The 16,883-nt window shown below is 37.1% G+C and overlaps 1 protein-coding gene across 1 annotated transcript in view; it reads left to right on the forward strand.

Moving 5' to 3' along the window:
- IQCM (IQ motif containing M) overlaps nt 1-16,883 on the forward strand; it is a 616,349-nt gene that overhangs the window by 207,302 nt on the left and 392,164 nt on the right. Inside the window, 1 exon segment of the mRNA XM_047856690.1 lies at nt 3,953-4,008. Within this exon segment, the coding sequence (XP_047712646.1) occupies nt 3,953-4,008 (56 nt within the window).

The raw sequence follows: 16,883 nt of genomic DNA on the forward strand, positions 1-16,883 counted from the left end.
AAAATTCCTTGCTATTTAGAAAATACCCTTTAACCACATTTGGGGTAAGTATTGGAGGTGTAATATGCCAACTATAGATTACCTTTTTATAGTAAAAATATTCTAGAATTCCACACTAATACTAGTAATATAGAAATATGTCTTAGGAGGGGTGCCTGGGTGGCTCAGTCAGTTAAGCAACTGACTTCAGCTTGTGTCATGATCTCATGGTTTGTGGGTTTGAGCCCTGCATCAGGCTCTGTGCTGACAGCTCAGAGCCTGGAGCCTGCTTGGATTCTGTGTCTCCCTCTCTCTCTCTGCCCCTCCCCTGCTCATGTTCTGTCTGTCTCTCTTAAAAATAAATAAAAACATTAAAAAAAGAAATATGTCTTAGAGTTAATATGCAAAATGAAAGATTTTCTTCCATATTTCATCTGTGGTTAATCAAAAATTTAATCATTATAGTATGAGAGAAATTCACAGAATTGTCCAAAGGAAAAAAAAATCCAGATGAAATTTGGAAAGAAAAGAAGAATTGATGGATTAGACAGCTGCTTCTAAAAAGAAGCTGGAGGTGCAATAATATTGTGTAAATTATCAGAATTAATCTTGGTACCAGTTAAATTGTAGGATGTGAGAAAATATGTGGGGGAATGGAGTCTGAGAAGTGGTTTGGAATAAATAACACACAGGTTGTTAAAAGTTTTAAAAATTTTGACATGAGGGTTTAATAAATGACTTACATCTTATATCAAGTATTTAGAATGTAGGGTGCCTGAGTGGCTCAGTTGGTTAAGCATCTGACCTTGGCTCAGGTCATGATCTTGGTGGTTCCTGAGTTTGAGCCTGCTTCAGGCTCCGCACTTGGGATTCTCTTGCTTTCTCCCTCTCTCTCTGCCCCTTGCTCACTTGTGCCTTGTCTCTCTCAAAAATAAAAATTAAAAAAAAAAATTTAGAATGTGTCACTCCAAATGCATGGTCATCTAGAGACAAAGAGCTTGAAATAATTTAAAGAAACAGGTCATACCTGTGGAAAAGGAAAGATTTTGAGAAAGAATGGAGTTGAAACATTAAGACAGAATGGACTTGAGATTTGAATATATCTATATGTAGAACACTAATACTTATCAAAAGTCCACAGGACATCTTAAATAGGACTGCTGCTGATTTTGCAAATGGAGACTTCCCCCCCTCAAATTGGAAAAGATCCAAAACAGAAACCAGTTTTTGGTAGGAAGAGATAGAAGGATAGGAAGAGAGAGGCACAATGGAGGTTGTTAAGGACATGCAGTTGCAAGAGGGTAACTGGAAAAAAATCAGAGACTATCTTAGTACTGAAAATCCTCAAGAATGTTTGTCTGAGACTGTTTTACTTAGCAGCCTTCAAACTTGACACCCTTCATCACGGAGAGCATGCCAATTCAGTTAGTCTGGCCAAGAAGGAAGCAGTTAAAAGAAAATCAAGTTGGCAAGTGTAAATAGTAGTATCACATACGGACAGTGTGTTCTTAGCCAAGCACATTGTTTTGTGCAAAGTATGGAATATATTGGTTAAAATTAATTTTTGTAGTCATTAGTATTTTTGTAGCCATGAATATGTGTCATGGAGCATCTTGAGGGCAACATTTGAAATATGTAGGTCCTGCTTCATGTTTTATGAGACCTACATGTTGCTCATAATTTTTTAAAAAATACAGTATTATGCTTGAAGATGATGTCCCACTTTGAAAATGAAAACATCATCAGGGAATTCTAAAAGTTACAAATAGTTGAGAGAGGTTACAAACTAATTTTCAAGGTGATTGTTGCATTTTAACATAATGATAGAAGAAAAGTTAATCTTTGATCTTAAAAAATGATTGGCATCAAATACAAAATTAACATATATAAGTCAGATGCATCTGAGAGAGTAATATGACACAGAATGAGTTTAACTTTAAAAGGGAGACTTATAATTTGTTTAAAATATTTAAAACAATCATTCTTATGTCCTAATATTGAGGGGTTTTTGCAATGCAAACACAACTTACTTTCACTTGTCTTTATGTTTTTCCTTTATAGATTTAGAGATTTTATATAAGAAACTTCTTTGGCTTTAGTTGTCAAATAGTGGTTAAACACATATTTGAAACTTAAGAACCAGAACTAAAATGAGCATTTCCTTGTGGTATCATGAGCATACCATATAACAATAGCCAAGACATTTTATGTTCCTGACTTCTTATAGAGTCTGAGGGAGAAGACAAAACCAACAATCCAAAATCCATTAACTCATTTATCAAGATTTCCTCAAATTCCTCTTATCTGAGACCATTTTTTTTCCAAAGATATTTTGTGCAAAATAATTGTCATGGCAGATTATAAAGTAGATATGCAATTCATCAATGCCTCTAGGCATAAGTTTAACCTTTGGATCACACAGAATGACCAGGGAGGGAATGGCCCAGTTATTCTTAAGTCTTATAGAATTATCTTCCTGGTTTTTCTTTCCAATGTTGACAGATAATTGAAGAATTGTCTTAAAAAAATCCACATTAAACACTCTCATGTAGTTGTTGAAGAGATGCTGTTGAAACTGATCATCACAACATAGTATGCTTCTTTTGAAGAACTCATGGAAGAAATTTTTCACAGAAGTTAAATTTGCGTCTCTTATAGACATTGTGAATGTCAGAACTACCATGTTTTCTTCATTACTTTGTGTATTCGTTGTTTGCCAGGCCTGCCATAATAAAATACCACAGAGTGGGTAGCTTATATAATGGAAGTTAATTTTCTCACATTTCTGGAGACTAGAAGTCTAAGATCAAGATGCTGGCAGAGTTGATTTCTCCTGAGTCTTCTCTCCTTTCCTTACAGATGGCTGCTTCTTGGTGTTTCTCTGTGCACACGTGTCCCTGGCCATCTATTCCTCTTCTTATAAGGCCAACAGTTCTATTGGATTAGGGCTTCACCCTTATGACCACATTTAACCTTAATTACCCCTGAAAGACCTTATTTCCAAATATTGTCACATTGTGAATTAGGACTTCAATATATGAATTTTGGTAGAACATAACTCAGTTCATACATTTTGATAGCTAGGAATTGGAAAACAAAATCTGTGTGACAAAAATATCAGAAAATATTTGATACTATCTTTCTATCTATATTTTCCCTTTAATCTGTCTTTGTTATTTTCCTTTTTTCATATGTGCTATATTTTTTGTAAGCTATCTTGAATCTCTTTTATAAGACAGGGAACACATAAATAAATAAATAAATAAATAAATAAATAAATAAATTCTCATCTGTAATAGATTTGTATGGATATTTGTTCACTGAAATGATCGGTAGGAACTGTATTCCTGGGTGCTAAAAGATGCTGGAGGAAGTACAATGATCCTACTCCTCTGAGTATTGTCAAACAGAAAAGTACTTAGGCTGCAAAGCAGACCAAAAGTTTCTTAGAGGTCTTTAGCAATTCCAGTCCAGGAGACACAGATTCAGGAGGAACCTGAGGGAGGAGAAAGACAGAGTATATAAAGGCAAAAATCTCAGGCTTCTAGAAGTTGTTTTGAAAGAATTATGACTGGTGTAGGTAAAAATAATTAACTTTAGTCTATTTAGGGTATGTTACTATGCTAGTTGTTAGGTTGGAATTCAGTGATATAAGCTTCATTCTGAGACCTGCAACAAGATGTAGCCATTTGTGGCCGGCACAGTCTAAAAGTTTATGTTCCATCCACTTGTAGTTGTGCATTTCCCTGGTGGTCTCCTGGATCCTGACATTCTAGGGCCTTTGACATTCCTGACTCCATCTTGGATGTTTCAGTTCATAGTATACTTTCAAATTTACATCAGTGTTTAGGTTTGTAATATAGATTAGAATAGAATGGTTCCTTCTCCCTTTGATAATAGAACATTAGTGAAATTAGAATTTTACATTGAAGTTGTTTTCCTACTTATGTCAACTCTTCTTTCTCTATTCTAGAAAACCTTACTGAAGAAAGAGCAACAGCCTATCCAACCGGAACCAAAGCCACCCAGGTATATCTTTATGTAATAGCAGAAAAGTATAAATTAATGTGCTTGTTTTGGTTTTATCCTGACTTAGGTATCTAGGTTTAAAGAAGTGCATGTGGTTGAAAGCTTCAGTTTTTAACGTATATGTTTTAGTGTTTCCATTTAATTTGACTAAGGCAAGGAGAAAAAAAATCTTTTTTCTTTTTAGTATATTAATGATCATTCAGTAGACCAGGCTGAAGCTTACTGTGTAGTAGCTGAGAAAATCAGTGTAAAAAATAGTATATAATGTTTCATCTGTTTTGTTTATTAGAAACAGGGTACTATAATTCACTATGGTAAAAGCATGTCTTTCAATGACTCTGAGAGAGTGTTAAGATTTCTCTGCTGTTATATGTATCAAATTTGTTAACAAACTTGTGAAAAACTATTGATTTTATGAGATAGATTGGACAGTGTGAGGGAAAGAATGGATTGTGGAAAGGTAACGGTGAACGTTCTCAGAAAGGGAAGTTTCACACTTGTCCTTTCTTATTTACTGGTAATACATTCATTCATTAACCCACCAAATATTATTTAGGACTAATGAGGTGCAAAGCACTGTGCCAGGCCATCCAGATGCATATAGTAAAGGGGTACACCTTGGAGACTGAAGTTTGTCAGAAGCTACCAGTTTGGAACTCTAAGCCTCCAGTAAATACAAGTTTATTTAAATATATTATTCAGGCTACCTTCTTCTACTTTATATCCTTCTTCATTCCTCTTCTCATTTACTCAAAATATGTGGCTCTACAAGGTCCATAATTCCTCCTCCATAATTCCAAAATTCAGAAAGCTCCAGAAACTGAAAGTTGATGTCACTTAAGGTGGTACTAAAATTACTTGGTGTCAAAAACCTGACCTCAAGTGACAAGTGATTATGATTATTCAGTTTTTACTTTTCCTATTTTATGTGGATATTCACATTTTGCCTACATATTAACATTAATTACATTAGCTAATTAATATTGATGTGTTTTGTATCAGGACACTGCCTCAGACCCTGCTTGAGTGTTACATAATATATGGTAAATATACTATATTAATTTCCTAAAATTAAAAAAAAATATGATTTCCAAAATATATATGACTCTAAGTTTTAAGTACTATGGAATTGCACTTATGGAAAATCTAGGCAAAATATGGCTATGAAAAATGCAATGCAATTATTTAAATATTCAGTAAACAGGGGTGCCTGGGTGGCTCAGTCGGTTGAATGTCCGACTTCAGCTTAGGTCATGATCTCACAGCTTGTGAGTTCAAGCCCTGTGTCAGGCTCTGTGCTGACAGCTCGGAGCCTGGAGCCTGCTTCAGATTCTGTGCCTCCCTCTCTCTCTGCCCCAACCCACTCACATTCTGTCTCTGTCTCTCTCAAAAATAAATAAACATTAAAAAAATTTTTAAATATTCAGTTAACAGCTTTCCAGTTTAAGATTGGATATTACTGGAGACCTAGTCTTATAATAAGTTTAGCCATAGCACTCAGTCTGGACTTATTATGTACTTGACTTTGTACTTTCATATAACTCCTGTTAAGAACACAATGAAGTAAGTATTTTTGTTATCACCATTTTATGGATGAGAAAAGTGAGGTTGAATATCTCATTTAGGGTCATCCAGCTAGTTGACAATGGAGCTAGATTCAAACCTAGGTTCTTTAATTATAGACACATAGCTATGATACTATAAATTGTGCCAGAATGATCTCTGACTAAAATTTCAACCTCTGTTAAGGCAAGGATTGTTGATTCTGTTTGCACTTTTATTTAAAGCTCCTCACATAATCTCTGGAATATAGCTGAACCCAGTAAATACAATTGCATAAGTGAACAATGTCCAGAGGTAAAGGAAAAACAGATTTGTATTTTGTTTTTTTGAGAAAATTTTCTTTCAGTCTTTTATAGTTTATTCATTTAACAACAAATATTAAACACTTGCTATTTTATGTGCTAAAGACAGCGTGAACAAGATAGACTGTTTACATCGATGGAACTTAAAGCATAGGCATACTTTTCATTGCTGTTCACAATGGAAGTAGTTAAAAATTGGAGTTTAAGTCCCATTGAGTGATGGGGAGTTAGTGAGCACCTCATTCTTTCCATAGAAATCTTAGAAGGCAAAAACCTAAGGAGTGGAAACTGTGTCTTAGGACTAAAGGATTCACCTAAGTACTAAGGACAAAATAAATTGATTTGCCCTAATGAAAGTGTAAAATCAAGCCTTGACAAGTTCAAGATGATAAACTAGTAATTTGGCCACCAAATAGAATGAAAAAAACAAACAAACCCAACATTCTCTCAAGAACAGTAACAGAATTCAGAATCTGTATAATGTAAAATGTTTAGTATACAACAAATAAAATACTAGACATGAAGAAACAGGAAAATATGATTTACATCAAAGAAAAAGATATCCCAGATGTTGGAATTAATGGGCAAAGACCTTTAAAGTAGCTATTGTTAATGTTCAAGAACTTAAAGGAAAAGATGTTCATAATAATAGAGAATGCCAGCGGGGAGAGGGCCAACATGGCGGAGAAGTAGAGGGATCCATACATCCAGCGTCTCTCAAACAAGGAAATGTAGAAGCCAAAGGACTTTGAACACCAGAGCCTGGGAGGAAAAGAGACTGAATCTACTAGAAAGAAAATGGGAAAGCTGGAAAAAAAATAGGTGGGTAACTACCAACTGGGGAAGATAAAAAAAAGGCTGCGTGGTCACAGAGGGGAGGGACTCCCTTCTGCAGATGGACAAAGGGAAGAGAAAGAGTGGCTAGGGGAGTGCAGGACCATAGCTGGACAGGAGAAAGACCGCAGACTGAGACTGAGAGGGATCCGGTCTCTAACTGTGGGGCTTTCTTCAGACAGGGGCTGACTCCCTGTTCCCGCACCTCAGGAGGAGGGGAGCCAGGCCTGGGTGTGGTGGTAGGTCATAGGCTCAGTACGCAGCTGGAGAAAGTGGTTCCCTCCCTGGAGGGCTGTGTGATAGTACAAAACCTGCCTGCATCTGCCACCCCTGGGCACAGTGGCTGGGCGGAGGGCACAGTCTGCAGGAGTATAAGGCGGCCATTTGCCTGGAGTGCTGTGGGAAAAGACAAAGCCTGCCTGTGTGCGCCACCCTGGGGGCTTGTGGTGAGGGCAGCAGCTCTCAGTCCACAATAGGAGAAGTTGGTCCTCCCTGAAATGCGGTGGCACAGACACAGCCAGCTGGGACCACATATCTCTGCACAGAGAGGTGCTTCCCCAGTGCCAGAGCACATAGAGTGGGACTTTGAATCCTAGCCAAACGCAGGGTCAGGGCAGTTGGTGGAGTGAGAAGGACCTCCCTGTCTGCACCCACCACACATGGAGGACGACTCAAATGGAGTCCACTGAGTCTGGCTCTGTGGAGAAGAGACTGGGGGAATCACTATCCCCCCACCCCCACCCCACCACCACCACCACCAAGGTGGGGCCTCAGGGATCACTCCCAGGGCCCATAGTGGAGGTGGGTTCAGATTTCGCCAACACACATGCCCTTGCACTGGGTGACTGCACATCCACTGGAACAGCACAGACCCTGCAGATAGCCCCTCCTGACAAGTGATTCAGCATTGCCTGGATTAACTCTAGGTCAATTCTGGATATATAGATATATTCTAACCCCCTCTCCCCCATTTCTCCTCCTTATCTCTTCCCTCCCCTAGGCTGGTTACTTTGGTTATTGGTCTATCTAAACAGACATATTTAATCCATTGTCTTGATACATGTTCTACACCTCCTTCTTTATACTCCTTTCTCTCTCTCTGGAATAATCAAGCCATATAGCTTCTCTATCTGGGTAATTTTATCTTCCTTTTTTTTTCCCCGCCTCCTTCTTTATTTTCCTCCCTCTGGATTAAGCCTTTTAGTCTCTCTGGCTAATCATCGTTTATTCCCCCCCCCACACACCCCCCTTGTCATTTCTCTCTTTGTATGTGCTCTTCCATAAACATCACCTCCACCCTCTTCTTTAATTGTAGTCGGTGTTTATGGGTTTTTTGTTTTTAGTCTTTAAGTTTTTGTTTTTGTTTATTTGTTTGTATTTTTTGTTTGTGTGCTTGCATGTTTTTGTCTCCTGTTTGTCTGTTTTCCTCTACAGGGCTACTCCAAGGAACAAATCAAAACACACCTGGTGGAGGGTACAAAATATTACTATGAGCAGGGTAATAAAATAACCAAAGTCACAACAGAGAGCAAGTAACAATCCCCGAAAAAAACACCTCTTGAAGGGCCAGGCCCTGGACCGTGTATAATCCTACTTTAACATGGCAGTGCTTGCAGGTGCAGAGCACACAAGCTTTTAAAACACATAAGGGACAGAAAACTAGCCAAAATGACGAAACAGAAGAATTCTCCTCAAAAGAAACTCCAGGAAGTAGCGACAGCTAACGAACTGGTCAAAACCAATTTAAGCAATATAATGGAACGATAATTTAGAACAATAGTCATAAAATTAATCGCTGGGGTTTAAAAGAGCATAGAGGACAGCAGAGAATCTATTGCTACAGAGATCAAGGGACTAAAAAACAGTCTTGATGAATTAAAAAATTCTATAAATGAGGTGAAAAGAAAATGTAGGCAGCCATAGCATGGATTGAAGACGCAGAGGAAGGATAGGTGAATTAGAAGATAAAATTATGGAAAAAGAGGAAGATGAGAGAAAGAGAAAAACATCCAGGAGTATGAGGGGGGAATTAGAGAACTAAGTGATGTAATCAAACAGAACAAATTTTGTATCATAGCAATTCCAGAAGAAGAAGAAGAGAGAGAAAGGGGCATAAAGTGTACATGAACAAATTATAGCTAAGAACTTCCCTGATCTGGGGAAGGAAACACGCATTGAAATCCAAGATGCACAGAGAACTCCCTTCAGATGTAACTTGCATCGATCTTCTGCACGACATATCATAGTGAAACTGGCAAAATACAAGGATAAAGAGAGAATTCTGAAAGCAGCTAGGGATAAAAGGCCCTAACATACAAAGGTAGACATATAAGGGTAGTAGCAGACCTATCTACTAAAACGTGGCAGGCCAGAAAGGAATCACAGGAAATCTTCAATGTAATGAACAACAACAAAATGCAACCAAGAATCCTGTATCCAGCAAGACTGTCATTCAGAACGGAAGGAAAGATAAAGGTTTTCCCAAACAAACAAAAACTGAAGGAATTCATCACCACTAAACCAGCCCTACAAGAGATCCTAAGGGGGATTCTGTGAGTGAAATGCTGCAAGGACCACAAAGTACCAGAGACATCACTACAAGCATGAAACCTACAGACATCACAATGATTCTAAACCCATGTCTTTCAATAATAACGTTGAATGTAAATTGACTAAATGCTCCAACCAAAAGACATAGGGTATCAGAATAGATAAAAAACCAAGACTCATCTATTTGCTGTCTACAAGAGACTCAGTTTAGACCAGACGACACTTTCATATTGAAAGTGAGGGGATGGAGAACTATCTATATCATGCTACTGGAGGTCAAATGAAAGCTGGAGTTTTACTTACATCCAACAAACTAGACTTTAAATTAAAGGCTGTAACAAGATATGAAGAAGGGCATTATATAATAATTACAGGGTCTACCCATCAGGAAGAGCTAACAATTATAAATGTCTAGGCACCGAATATGGGAACCCCCAAATATATAAGACAATTACAAACATAAGCAACCTTATTGATAAGAATGTGGTAATTGCAAGAAACTTTAACACTCCACTTACAACAATGGATAGAACATCTAGACAGAGAATAAACAGGAAACAAGGGCCCTGAATGATATATTGTATCAGAGGTACTTGACAGATATATTTAGAACTCTGTATCCCAAAACAACAGAATATACTTTCTTCTCGAGTGCACATGGAACATTCTCCAAGATAGATCACATACTGGGTCACAAAACAGCCCTTCATAAGTATAAAAGAATTGAGATCATACCATGCACACTTTCAGACCACAATGCTATGAAACTTGAAATCAACCACAGGAAAAAGTCTGGAAAACCTCCAAAAGCATGGAGGTTAAAGAACATTCTACTAAAGAATGAATGGGTCAACCAGGCAATTAGAGAAGAAATTTAAAACTATATGGAAACAAACGAAAATGAAAATACAACAATCCAAACGTTTGGGATGCAGTGAAGGCAGTCCTGAGAGGAAAATACATTGCAATCCAGGCCTATCTCAAGAAACAAGAAAAATCCCAAATACAAAATCTAACAGCACACCTAAAGGAAATAGAAGCAGAACAGCAAAGACACCCCAAACCCAGCAGAAGAAGAGAAATAATAAAGATCAGAGCAGAAATAAACAATATAGAATCTAAAAAAAAAAAAAACAACTGTAGAGCAAATCAATGAAACCAAGAGTTGGCTTTTAAAAAAAAATAAACAAAATTGATAAACCTCTAGCCAAGCTTCTCAAAAAGAAAAGGGAGAGGACCCAAATAAATAAAATCATGAATGAAAATGGAATTATTACAACCAATCCCTCAGAAATATAAGCAATTATCAGGGAATACTATGAAAAATTATATGCCAGCAAACTGGACAACCTGGAAGAAATGGACAAATTCCGAAGCATCCACTCACTTCCAAAACTCAAACAGGAAGAAATAGAAAACTTGAACAGACCCATAACCAGCGAAGAAATGGAATCAGTTATCAAAAATCTCCCAACAAATAAGAGTCCAGGACCAGATGGCTTCCCTGGGGAATTCTACCAGACATTTAAAGCAGAGATAATACCTATCCTTCTCAAGCTGTTCCAAAAAATAGAAAAGGAAGGAAAACTTCCAGAGTCATTCTATGAAGCCAGCATTACTTTGATTCCTAAACCAGACAGAGACCCAGCAAAAAGAGAGAACTACAGGCCAATATCCCTGATGACTATGGTTGCAAAAATTCTCAACAAGACACTAGAAAATTGAATTCAACAGCAAATAAGAAGAATTATTCACCATGATCAAGTGGGATTCATTCCTGGGCTGCAGGGCTGGTTCAACATTCGCAAATCAATCAACGTGATACATCACATTTATAAAAGAAAAGATAAGAACCATATGGTCCTGTCAATTGATGCAGAAAAAGCATTTGACAAAATTCAGCATCCTTTTTTTTTTTTTTAATTTTTCTTTCAACGTTTTTTATTTATTTTTGGGACAGAGAGAGACTGAGCATGAACGGGGGAGGGACAGAGAGAGAGGGAGACACAGAATCGGAAACAGGCTCCAGGCTCCGAGCCATCAGCCCAGAGCCTGACGCGGGGCTCGAACTCACGGACCGTGAGATCGTGACATGGCTGAAGTCAGACGCTCAACCGACTGTGCCACCCAGGCGCCCCCAGCATCCTTTCTTAATAAAAACCCTAGAGAACATCGGGATAGAAGGAACATACTTAAACATTATAGAAACCATTTATGTAAAGCCCACAGGTAATATCATCCTCAATGGGGAAAAACTAAGAGCTTTCCCCCTAAGATCGGGAACACAACAGCGATGTCCACTTTCACCACCGTTGTTTAACATAGTGTTGGAAATTCTAGCATCAGCAATCAGATAACAAAAGGAAATCAAAGGCATCAAAATTGGCAAAGATGAAGTCAAGTTTTCACTTTTTGCAGATGACATGATAGTATACATGGAAAATCCAATAGACTCCACCAAAAGTCTGCTAGAACTGATACGTGAATTCAGCCAAGTCTCAAGATACAAAATCAATGTACAGAAATCAGTTGCATTCTTATACACTAACAATGAAGCAACAGAAAGACAAATAAAGAAACTGATCCCATTCACAATTGCACCAAGAAGCATAAAATACCTAGGAATAAACCTAACCAAAGATGTAAAACATCTGTATGCTGAAAACTATAGAAAGCTTATGAAGGAAATTGAAGAAGATACAAAGAAATGGAAAAACTTTCCATGCTCATGGATTGGAAGAATAAATATTGTCAAAATGTCAGTATTTCCCCAAGCTATCTACACTTTCAGTGCAATCCCAATCAAAATTGCACCAACATTCTTCTTGAAGCTGGAACAAACAATACTAAAATTTTTATAGAACCACAAAAGACTCTGAATAGCTAAAGTAATATTGAATAAAAAAACCAAAGTGGGAGACATCACAATCTCAGACTGTAGCCTTTGCTACAAAGCTGTAATCATCAAGACAGCATAGTATTGGCACAAAAACAGATACATAGACCAATGGAATAGAATAGAGACTCCAGAATTGGACCCACAAATGTATGGCCAACTCATCTTTGACAAAGCAGGAAAGAATATCCAATGTGAAAAAGACAGTCTCTTTAACAACTGGTGCTGGGAGAACTGGACAGCAACGTGGAGAAGGATGAAACTAGACCACTTTCGTACACCATTCACAAAAAAAAAACTGAAAATGGATGAAGGACCTGAATATGAGACAGGAAACTGTGGGAGATGCAAGAGAGAAGCATCAAAGGAAAAGGCTTCAAAATGGAAGGGCTGGAGAAGGTGCAAGGCCTTAGGACATTTTTACACAGCTGAACAAGGCTGCAGCTTGTAAGGAATGCCTAGAGCCATTAACATTTTCCAAGGCTGGTTCCTCCTTCACACCTGACCCTTCCTAGTGTTATAGAAACCAATTAACTTGAAATTCAACCTTGAAAAGCTAAATTAGGTTGATTAACACACTTGCTTAGCTGACTTTATGCACGTAGTCTTTAGCAATTATCCTAATAAATAGAAGCTTCATTCTGGAGTCAGGGCCTCATTCCCACTCGAGAATGAGGACCTTCACTTAACTGCATTTTGTTTGTGGACTCATCTTTTGCGATTCCAGCCATACTCCCTGCAACAGGAAACCATCAAAACTTTAGAGGACAAAGCAGGAAAAAATCTCTCTGATTCCAGCTGTAGCAATTTCTTACTTGACACATCCCCAAAGGCAAGGGATATAAAGCAAAAATGAACTATTGGAACCTCATGAAGATGAAAACCTTCTGCACTGCAAAGGAAACAATCAACAAAACTAAAAGGCAAACAACAGAATGGGAAAAGATATTCGCAAATGACATATCGGACAAAGGGCTAGTATCCAAAATCTATAAAGAGCTCACCAAACTCCACACCTGAAAAACAAATAACCCAGTGAAGAAATGGGCAGAAAACATGAATAGACACTTCTCTAAAGAAGACATCCGGATGGCCAACAGGCACATGAAAAGATGTTCAGCGTCGCTCCTTATCAGGGAAATCAAAACCACACTCAGGTATCACCTCACGCCAGTCAGAGTGGCCAAAATGAACAAATCAGGAGACTATAGATGCTGGAGAGGATGTGGAGAAATGGGAACCCTCTTGCACTGTTGGTGGGAATGCAAATTGGTGCAGCCGCTCTGGAAAGCAGTGTGGAGGTTCCTCAGAAAATTAAAAATAGACCTACCCTATGACCCAGCAATAGCACTGCTAGGAATTTATCCAAGGGATACAGGAGTACTGATGCATAGGGCCACTTGTTCCCCAATGTTCATAGCAGCACTCTCAACAATAGCCAAATTATGGAAAGAGCCTAAATGTCCATCAACTGATGAATGGATAAAGAAATTGTGGTTTATATACACAATGGAATATTACGTGGCAATGAGAAAAAATGAAATATGGCCTTTTGTAGCAACGTGGATGGAACTGGAGAGTGTGATGCTAGTGAAATAAGCCATACAGAGAAAGACAGATACTATATGGTTTCACTCTTATGTGGATCCTGAGAAACTTAACAGGAACCCATGGGGGAGGGGAAGGAAAAAAAAAAAAGAGGTTAGAATGGGAGAGAGCCAAAGCATAAGAGACTGTTAAAAACTGAGAACAAACTGAGGGTTGATGGGGGGTGGGAGGGAAGGGAGGGTGGGTGATGGGTATTGAGGAGTGCACCTTTTGGGATGAGCACTGGGTGTTGTATGGAAACCAATTTGTCAATAAATTTCATAAAAAATAAAAATAAATAAATAAAAAAAAGAAAATATATGTTGATCAGTTTGAAAGAATAATTTTTAAAAATTTCTTTAAAATTGACCATTTAAGGCAAAATTATAACATTATTATGTTACTTATAAGTTAGGTAGATACAAATATGTGTGACAATAATAGCAACAGAAATGGAGCTATTCTCTTGCAAGTTTCTTTCATTTTATGTATAGCAGTATTAATTCTAAACAGAGTGTGGTAATTAAGAATGCATGTTACAATTCCTAGAGCAACCACTAATACAAAAAGGCAACCTAAAAGATACTGCAGAAACTGAAATGGAATACTAAAAACTAAATGGAATACTAAAAGAAGACAGGAAAGGGGAACATATTGAGTGAATAAAAAACAAATACAAAATAGACTTAAACCCAACTGTAGCAACATTTATATTAAATATACAATGTAAACATTATATGTAAATGAAAGAGCTTCTCAGGATGGATAAAAAAGCAAGAACAATCTCAGCTCTCTCTAAAACATGAATGTAAAGACACTAATTGGAAGTAAAAGTATAGAAAAAGATAAAACAATGAACAAAAGCTAGCAGAAGAGTTCTAGAGTGGTCATATTAACATCAAAGTACTCTTCAAGGACTATTTCCAGAGATAAAGAGGACACTTCATAATTGTAAAAGGGTCAATTTTCAGAATTAGGTAATAATCCTAAATGTGTATGCCTTAGTAATAGATTCAATGTAAATAAAGCAAAAATTGACAGGATTAAAGAGTAAAATGGACAACTTCATAAGTATGCCTGGAAATTTTTCCCATGCCTCTTTTAGTAATAGGAAAATTGGTCAAAAGAATAAATAGTGTTATCGCAGATTTGAACAAGCTACCAACTAATTTGACCTAATTGACATTTGTACAAGACTACATTCAACAACTGTGCAATATACATTCTTTTTAAGTGCACATTTAACATTCATTATAGAAATAAGAAAGCAATGAAATAAATAACAGAGAAACAATATAGCAAATTAACAAATCCAAAAGTTGATTCTTTGAAAACAATAATAAATTTTGTAAGGTCGTTACAAAACTTATTAAGAAAAAGAAGAGTTAAAACACAAATGCCATTATTAAAAATAAAGGGATGTGAATGACTTCATGCCTACTATGTGCAAAACAACAAAGATTAAAGGACAAATTCTTTGAAAAAAAGATGGCATGCCAAAACTGAAACAAGAATAGATAGAAAACTTGGATGACTCATGTCTAGTAAAGAAATTTAATTTGTTATAAAAAACCTTTCCCCAAAAAAACTTGCTTTAAAGAAAAGAAAGCTATTTTTTATAACAATTTAATGGTGATAAACCAGCTGATATTATGTCTTTTTCCTATAAATATTCTCTACCTGATCAGTTTGACCAGGAAGTCTTTTTTTTTTTCCCCTCATAGGTGTCACTAAATTAAAATCCAGGCCAGCCCTTTCAATGATTAAAAAATTGTATAGTCTGAAAGATGAGTGTTTATTATAGTTATTTTACTGGAGCCAGCCAGCTAATCTGGATGCTAAACATTTTCCTGTACAGTCTACCATCTGTTGCGGGCATAAAGAGCTGTGGCAAAGTTTTGCAGGGATATATAGCTTATTTTTGCAGGGAAATCTTAAACATTTTAGAGAATGATGTCTTAGGGAAGTTTAGAGGTCTTTTGATTTAATCCTTTTAATTTGTAGTTGAGAAAACTGAGATTCAAAAAGACTAAGAAACTTCTTCAAGGTCACAAAAGTAAAAAAAAAAAAAACAAAAACAGAACTGTTGACTAGGATCCAACCCTTAATTCTCAGTATTCTTTTTTGTTTGTTTGTTTTTAATGTTTATTTATTTTGACAGAGGGGGAAGGGGCAGGGAGAGGGGGAGAGAGAGAATCCCAAGCAGGCTGTGCACTTTCAGTGCAAAGCCTGACATGGGGTTCTATCCCACAAACTGAGATCATGACCTGAGCCGAAATGGAGAGTCAGATAGATGTTCAACTGACTGAACCACTCAGGCACCTCCCTCAGTATTCTTACCAGTCATGCTGCTTTATGCCATTTGTGATATTAAATTTTAACTGTCTTTCTGATGCTCACTGAAGAAATGTAGACTGAAACTGTACTTATTGAATTAGCAAATCTTAGAGTGGCTCTAGTGATTAAAAAGTGTCACTAGAATAGAATCCCAGGGAGAAGGAAGCAATGTGAAAATAAAGTGGTGAACAATATAAAACTGTAAATACAAAACATGCAATTTCATTGAAAATATCTTAGTGAAACAATATTAATATTTTCTTGTTTACCTGAAATCCCACACCATTTCTGTCATAGAAATTCCAGAAAACTTTAAAATCCAAATGTTGAGACCTTATAAGCTTGACCTGAAGGATTTTTCTTGTTAGAGAGGAATTTCCCATATATTTTCAGCTCAAGGTTTCCTTACAGCCTGCATGAGGCAGGGTGTATTATAACCTTCTGTCAGTCATCAGTCAACTTCAATGGGGTACTGGCCAATTTCTAAAGCACATTTGCATTTCAAGGGTAAATATATGTCACACGTATATTACCACTATCAGGCTACAGTAAATACAAGACAGTTTGCTCCCCACCCCCTCTTCTTAGTTATAGAAAAAAAAAAGAAAAGATAATGGAATTCATTTACACATACCCACAAGCTTTGCAGGAACCCTCTACATTTGGCAAATAGAACTGGTTTGTGTGCTAACTCAGCATTATTTTTTAAGGAGACAGTCTCTTGTCTGCTAAAAGGTGGGGCTAGGAAGTTAAGCAAATGAAAAATGGAGTTGCTGCACTTGATTTGGAATTACGGCAAATTGGTG

The sequence above is a fragment of the Prionailurus viverrinus genome, chromosome B1 (assembly GCF_022837055.1).
Source record: "Prionailurus viverrinus isolate Anna chromosome B1, UM_Priviv_1.0, whole genome shotgun sequence".
Lineage (NCBI taxonomy): Eukaryota > Metazoa > Chordata > Mammalia > Carnivora > Felidae > Prionailurus > Prionailurus viverrinus.